The sequence below is a fragment of the Babylonia areolata genome, chromosome 13 (genome assembly GCF_041734735.1).
Source record: "Babylonia areolata isolate BAREFJ2019XMU chromosome 13, ASM4173473v1, whole genome shotgun sequence".
NCBI classification, from domain to species: domain Eukaryota; kingdom Metazoa; phylum Mollusca; class Gastropoda; order Neogastropoda; family Buccinidae; genus Babylonia; species Babylonia areolata.
The window spans coordinates 8,473,292-8,480,791 of NC_134888.1; the positions used below are offsets into that span (position 1 = coordinate 8,473,292).

At 47.8% G+C, this 7,500-nt stretch overlaps 1 protein-coding gene across 1 annotated transcript in view; it reads left to right on the forward strand.

Moving 5' to 3' along the window:
• Positions 1-6,567, forward strand: part of LOC143289033 (protein FAM43B-like) — a 22,184-nt gene extending 15,617 nt beyond the window's left edge. Inside the window, exons 2-3 of the mRNA XM_076597819.1 lie at positions 1,633-1,846; positions 4,034-6,567. Of these exons, the coding sequence (XP_076453934.1) occupies positions 1,730-1,846; positions 4,034-4,915 (999 nt within the window). The 5' untranslated portion in view covers positions 1,633-1,729 and the 3' untranslated portion in view covers positions 4,916-6,567. The remainder of the gene's footprint in view (positions 1-1,632; positions 1,847-4,033) is intronic.
• Positions 6,568-7,500: the final 933 nt, after the last annotated feature.

Sequence of the window (7,500 nt, forward strand, 5' to 3'; positions counted from 1 at the left end):
TTTGAGCGCGCTGAAGAACATCTCTTTGTTATACAAAACGACAGCAGAGAGAGAGCTCTGACATGTGAACAATACTATGTTGGTCTGCATCTGTTACCGATAGTGAGACAAGCAGCAGGTGTGTCTGTTCACGCTATATACACCGTCATCATCGTCGTCGTCGTTGTCGTCGTCATCCAGGGATAGAAGCGTCTATATATCCGTGACCCAGCAACTTGCTGCTTCATACGCACTGACACTGTTCAAACCTTGCTGCCATCTTGTGTCAGCTGCCTGCCTTCTCACTGTTGGACCAACAATGCACTACTGCTGCACACACACACACACACACACACACGCACGCACTCACGCACGCACACACGCACGCATACAGAGAGAAGGAGAACATGAATAACTGTGGTATTGTTTAGCTGTCAATATATCAAACGTGTTTTACAAAGAGGCTTTGAGCGTGAGTGAAGAAAAATGGAAGCTTCACACAGGATTTGATCAGTCTCGACATCAACAAACGAAAGCAAGACCTGTGTGTGTGTTTTTTTTGTTTGTTTGTGTGTGTGTGTGTGTGTGTGTGTGTGTTTGTTTGTGTGTGTGTGTGTGTGTGTGTGGAGAAACAACAAATATACTCGTGTATTACTTTCCCCGAAACGTGATTCTGTGTTTGCGCTGTTCAGTGAGAAGTGGGAATAAAAATGACAACGTAAACAGGCTTCTGACCAGGATACTGCGCTGTGGTGACAAGCAAATAAAACAACCAGCCTCTCAGTTCAAAGCATATGTTGCTTGGCTGCTGTTATCTACATGGTATCAGGCACAGACTTTTCACAGTTCGCTCATGCTCCATGTAGACCGTGTATCGAGAATTACCTCCAAATACTGTTGTTACTTCTTCTGGAGGAAGACGACTGCTCGATTTGAAATTGATATGGACTGAACAAGACATGGTTGAATTTGTCTCTTTTTTTTTTTTTGGTGTTATTTTGATTGAGCTTTGAACATCGTTTTCGGTCGCTGTTGTTTTGTTTTGTTGTTCCATCGGAGTGGTACTGCTGACAGACAGGTTTTCAACTCTGAACGGTTCCTTTGAGGTCGGCTGGTCCATAAGCAGTATGGTTTGAAGCGAGAAGAAAACCAACACACACACACACACACACCTACCTCCCCACACACATACCCCCTTCCCCCCACCCCCACACTCTACACACAAACATAACCCCACCCCAAATCCGTCCCCACCCACTCCCCCCCCCCCACACAACACCTCCACCACTCTACACACACACACACACACACACACACACACACACACCATTCCACTCATCCCCCCAACTCCACCACCCACACACAACTACCCCCCCCCCCTTACCACCACCAACCCCTTATCCCCCCCCCTTCCCCCCTCCCCCACACACACACCAACGCACACACACAAAAACAACAGTAACACCCCCCTCCCTACTCCACACCCTACCACACACACCCACCAACGCCCCCTACCCACACCCACAACTCAACCCACCCTTCTTCCCCTCCTTCCACCCCACCACAACCACCCCTCTCCCCCACTTCCCCCCTCGCCCCCCCCTCACACACACACCCCCACCCCCACCCCCACACACAACCCACCATGTCCAGAAAAGGCAGCAGCTGGTTTGGGTGGAAGAGGAGCCTGCAGATCAGCCAGCAGGACCCCAGCTACAAAGTGCGCTACCTGGGCAACGTGCAGACGGCCATGATGAAGGGGGAGGGGTGCGTGGACAAGCCGGTGGCCACCATCTGGAACAACTACCTCCGCTCCCCGCACCCGGGTCTGGAGATGAAGCTGGTGCTGACAGGGTCGGGCCTCAAGGTGCGTGTGGAATCAGAATCAGAATCAGAATCTGAATCAATTTTGATGTCAATTAAACCTTTGTATTTGTATTTCTTTTTATCACGACAAATTTCTCTGTGTGAAATTCGGGCTGCTCTCTCCCCAGGGAGAGCGCGTCGCTACTCTACAGCGCCACCATTTTTTTTCTCTCTCTCTCTCTCTGCGTGCAGTTTTCTCGTATCGAAGTGGATTTTTCTACAAAATTTTGCTAGGAACAACCCTTTTGTTGCCCGTGGGTTCTTTTACGTGGGCTAAGTGCATGCTGCATACGGAACCTCGGTTTATCGTCTCATCCGAATGACTAGGGTCCAGACCACCACTCAAGGTCTAGTGGAGGGGGAGAAAATATCGGCGGCTGAGCCGTGATTCGAAACACCGCACTCAAATTCTCTCGCTTTCTAGACGGACGCTTTACCACTAGACCATCACTCCACAATCAAAACAAGGTTCATAAGACACGCGTGCAAAATAACATGTACACATGAAGAGCAAACCAAAACAAAGTAATGATAATATACAAAGAACGAAAGATTGTATCACTCCTATGTACTTTGGCGTTTGGGGCAGCAGTTATTGACAAATTTTCCAAACAATCCCACAAGTTTGTCTTCCAGTAAAAGCTGATTGGGTTTAGCAATATTTGGAAAGTGTTTTTGAATTTTGCGTATGAACTCCATTATAGTTTCTTTGTATAATTCGCAGTCATCTAAGAAATGATATTCATCCTCTCTAGTTTGACATTGTAAACATAGTCTCCTTTCTTTTGGCGTGTTGAAATATCTACGTTTTTTCTATTGCCAGATCATGACAAGATAATCTTAATTTGGACAGTGATTGTGTTTGTTTGGGGGGAGGGTGTGTGTGTGTGTGTGTGTGTGTGTGTGTCTGTGTGTGTTGTGTTCGTGTGTGTGTGTGTGTGTGTGCGTGCGTGTGTGTGTGTGTGTGTGTGTGTGTGTGTGTGTAACAACTACCTTCAACCCCCCCCCCCTCACCCCCCAGGGGCTGGAGATGAAAGCTGGTGCTGTCTGGACTCAAGGTGTGTGGGTGGGGGAGGGGGGAGGGTGTGTGTGCGGAGGGGGGGGGGTGTGTGTTGTGTGTGTGTGGAGTGGGTTGTGTGTGTTATTGTTTGTTTTTGTTTTGTTTTGTTGTGTGTTTGTGTGTGTGTGTGTGGGGTGTGTGTGGAAGGGGGCTGTGTAAGTATGATTATATTTGTGTTTGAATGTATGTTTACATGTGTGTATTAATTGTGCTTATGGGTGTGTATGTATAGTTTGCTAGATACATTTTGGACTGTATATTATGTAACATGAACGTAATGTGTTACGTAAAAAAACAATGTGTATTGTAAAGCACCTAGAGCAGGTTCTGGATAGCGTGCTGTAGAAGTATCCGTTACTGTTATTTTACTATCATCATCATCATTATCATCAGTAGTAGTAGTAGTGGTGGTGGTGGTGGTGATATCAGCATTATCATTATCTTTATTATTGCTAGTCTTATCACCGTCATCGTCATCATCATAATTACCATTCTTCTTCTTTTTCTTCTTCTACAATCATCATCATCATCATCATGAAGTCTTCTTTTTCTTCTTTATCTACTACTACTATCATCATCATCATCATCATGATCATGAAGTCTTCTTTTTCTTTTTTATCTACTACTACTACTACTACTACTACTATCATCATCATCATCATGACGTATTCTTCTTTTTCTTTTTTTTATCTATTACTACTACTAACATCATCATCATCATCATCATGACGTATTCTTCTTTTTCTTTTTTATCTACTACTACTACTACTACTACTACTATCATCATCATCATCATCATGACGTATTCTTCTTTTTCTTTTTTATCTACTACTACTACTACTACTACTACTACTACTATCATCATCATCATCATCATCATCATCATGAAGTCTTCTTCTTTTTCTTCTTCATCTAATACTGTCACCATCATCATTGTCATCATCATGACGTCTTCTTTTTTCTTATTTATCTAATACTATCATCATCATCATCATCATCATCATCATCATCATGTATTCTTCTTTTTCTTCTTCATCTACTACTATCATCATCATTATTAATAGTAGTAGTAGTAGTGTTGTTGTTGTTGTAATCATTATGATGACCATTATCGTCACCATGAACCAGGCCTACACCAAGGAACAAGGGCTGACCGAGTACCGGGCCCACCGCATCTCCTACTGCATCGCCCACCCGGGGTACCCCAAGCTCTTCGTCTGGGTCTACCGCCACGAGGCCAAGCGCATGAAGATGGAGCTCCGCTGCCACGCCGTGCTGTGCAGGTCAGAGGTCAAGGCCAAGGCCATGGCCCTGCAGCTGCACGAGAGGCTAACCTTCGCCCTGCAGGAGTTCCAGCGGGACAAGCTCCGGAAGCAGAACTCCCGGCTCGTGCTGCTGCGCACCAACTCGCTGCCCAAGGCCGGTTGCGTGCTGCCGCTCCGCAAACAGCTCCTCAGCACCGCCACCAACTTCAAACCCCCAGCCTGCAAGTCCACCAGCGCTCCGAAACTGGGCGCCATCCACGAAGACCACGAGGAGGAAGAGGACGAGGAGGAGGAGGAAGAAGAAGAAGACGAAGACCTCACCCTGGCCCAGGTCCTAGCCCAGCAAGAGGAGGAGGCGATACCTGAAGGTCTGGACGGGCAGGACCTCGCGGAGGTCGTGACTCACGCGGCGGGCGACATGCTGGAGGCTCTGGACCTGGTAGAGTCGGCCTCTGCCGTGGCGGGGGACTTCCACTCGGAGCCCCTGATCGACGTGGAGATGGGCAACGACATCGAGGAGCTCCGTGGCGACCGGGACGTGCAGTTCTGCCTGCACCAGGCGGCGGAGGCGGCGGCGGCCGACTCGGACGAGGAGAGCGCCGAGTCTGGCTTCCACGACCAGGACGACAGAGGGCAAGGGTCCCTGGAGCAGGACGGGGGTCTGGGACCTCAGCCCGTGGTGGACGGGGGGCAGGAAGTCGTGATGAGTCCCATGGGGGACCAGGAGGGCCAGGACACGTCCTAGTTTGTGGGTGAGCGGGACTCAGGAGCGGGCTGTGGCAAGGACTGTTCGTGGACTGTTGATGGTAAGGACCGTTCATGGTAATGAGGGCTGTTGATGGTAAGGACCGTTCATGGTAATGAGGGCTGTTGATGGTAAGGGCCGTTCATGGTAATGAGGGCTGTTGATGGTAAGGACCGTTCATGGTAATGAGGGCTGTTGATGGTAAGGACCGTTCATGGTAATGAGGGCTGTTGATTGCAAGGAGGACTGTTGATGGCACGAACCGTTCGTGGACTGTTCATGTCAAAGAGTGTTCATAGCGAGGAGGACTGTTCATGGCAAGGAGGACTGTTGATGGACTGCTTATGGCAGGAACTGTTCGTGGACTGAGCGTGTCAAAGACTGTTCATGGCAAGGACTGTTTGTGGTAAGGAGGACTGTTCATAGTAAGGACCGTTTGTGGACTGCAACATGTCAGAGAGTGTTCATAGCAAGGACTGTTCATGGATTGTTATGGCATGGAGGACTGTTCATGGCATGAAGGAATGTTCATGGCAAGGAGGAATGTTCATGGACTGTTCATGACAAGGAGGACTGTTCATGGACTGCCCATGACAGTATAGATGTAAGTACCCATATCAGTCAGTCACGAGAAGGCTTTCATGACAAGTACTGTTGAATTCATGACACGGATAGCTTTTCATGGACATGGACTGTTCAGGACAATAAAAACTGTTGATTGTGTAAGGACTGTGTTTGATTATGGTAGTGAGGACTGTTCATGGAATGTTGGTGGCAAGGACTGTTCGTGGCAAGGAGGACTGTCCATGGAATGTTCGTGGCAAGGAGGACTGTCCGTGGCAAGGAGGACTGTCCATGGAATGTTCGTGGCAAGGAGGACTGTCCGTGGCAAGGAGGACTGTCCGTGGAATGTTCGTGGCAAGGAGGACTGTCCGTGGAATGTTCGTGGCAAGGAGGACTGTCCATGGAATGTTCGTCGCAAGGAGGACTGTCCGTGGCAAGGAGGACTGTCCATGGAATGTTCGTGGCAAGGAGGACTGTCCATGGAATGCTCGTCGCAAGGAGGACTGTCCGTGGCAAGGAGGACTGTCCGTGGCAAGGAGGACTGTCCATGGAATGTCCGTGGCAAGGAGGACTGTCCGTGGCAAGGAGGACTGTCCGTGGCAAGGAGGACTGTCCATGGAATGTTCGTGGCAAGGAGGACTGTCCATGGAATGCTCGTCGCAAGGAGGACTGTCCATGGAATGTTTGTGGCAAGGAGGACTGTCCATGGCAAGGAGGACTGTCCATGGAATGTTCGTGGCAAGGAGGACTGTCCGTGGCAAGGAGGACTTCAAGGAAAACTGTTCATGGTAACGATGACTTCATAGCAACGAGTACGGTTCAGATAGACTGCCTCCCATCCCACCCAAAAATGAGACACAGATTGTTCCCTCCCTTGCCTATCTTCAAAACACTGGTGCAGTCGATCAGTGGCAGAACGTGTTGCAGTATGTGTGTGTGTGGGGGGGGGGGGGGGGGGGCATGGGTGTGGATTGCGGTGGACTGCGGTACTGTCACGTGGAAATCAATTGTGTGTTGTCTCTTGTGGACATACTTTCCCTGACCCGCTAATCGCGACCACGCAAGTGTTCCATGTTATTTACTGTTCCCCCCAAAAAAAAATTACATACACGCTGGTGCGCGCGCACACACACACACACACACACACACACACATGCGCATGGAGCTTTCTTAAAAACAGCAACAAACTTTACAAAGACTGAATATGCATGGAAAATTTCGAGACGCGTCACCGTACTCAATGACGTCCCAAAAGATAGCGACACATATGACGTCAAATCTGACTCTGACACTGCAAGATCACTGCTTTTCCGTAGCGGACGGGAAAACGTATCGTGGTTCACAAAGGCGAAATCTCCCTCCCCCACCTCCCTTATAGTTTTTTTTGTTGTTTTGTTTTGTTTTTTGGTTTCAACACGAATCTCAGTGATAGGTCTTTATGCCTGCCTGTTCGTCCTCTGAAAATACCAGAACTATAGCAAACTTGTGGAGGATGTTTTCCGATAAAAACAGCCCATCATTAACTGACATGTAGCTTGTATGGTCATTTCCTTGGAAACTCTCTCTCTCTCTCACTCTCTCTTTCTCTCTCTCCCCTCCCCCCCCCGCCCCCCTCCCACCCCCCACAAATGCCTCTGCTGTACATATATGTATCTAACGGTTTCTTCTGTACGTATTGTGTATTATATGCAATTCAATATTTAAAGAAAAGATGTGATATAAGGAAAACTTACGTATAGTTTTGATGTCTATCACACCGACACCTTTTTTTTTCCCGGTGGCTTACATGAATGATGCTTCAGAACTGTTCATCAGGCTGTATATTACTTTAAGATAATTTATCAAATCAATATTATTATGATTATGTAAAATAGGTTTTGAAAAATTCACATTCATTATTTCTAGAATGTAAAACCACGGATTGTGTATTATTTGTATGTTCATTTTGTGTATGTCCCATGTCACATATGTGAATCGTCTCGCCTTTTATTTATTTTTTGACTCACAGCATTTGTTTTTCT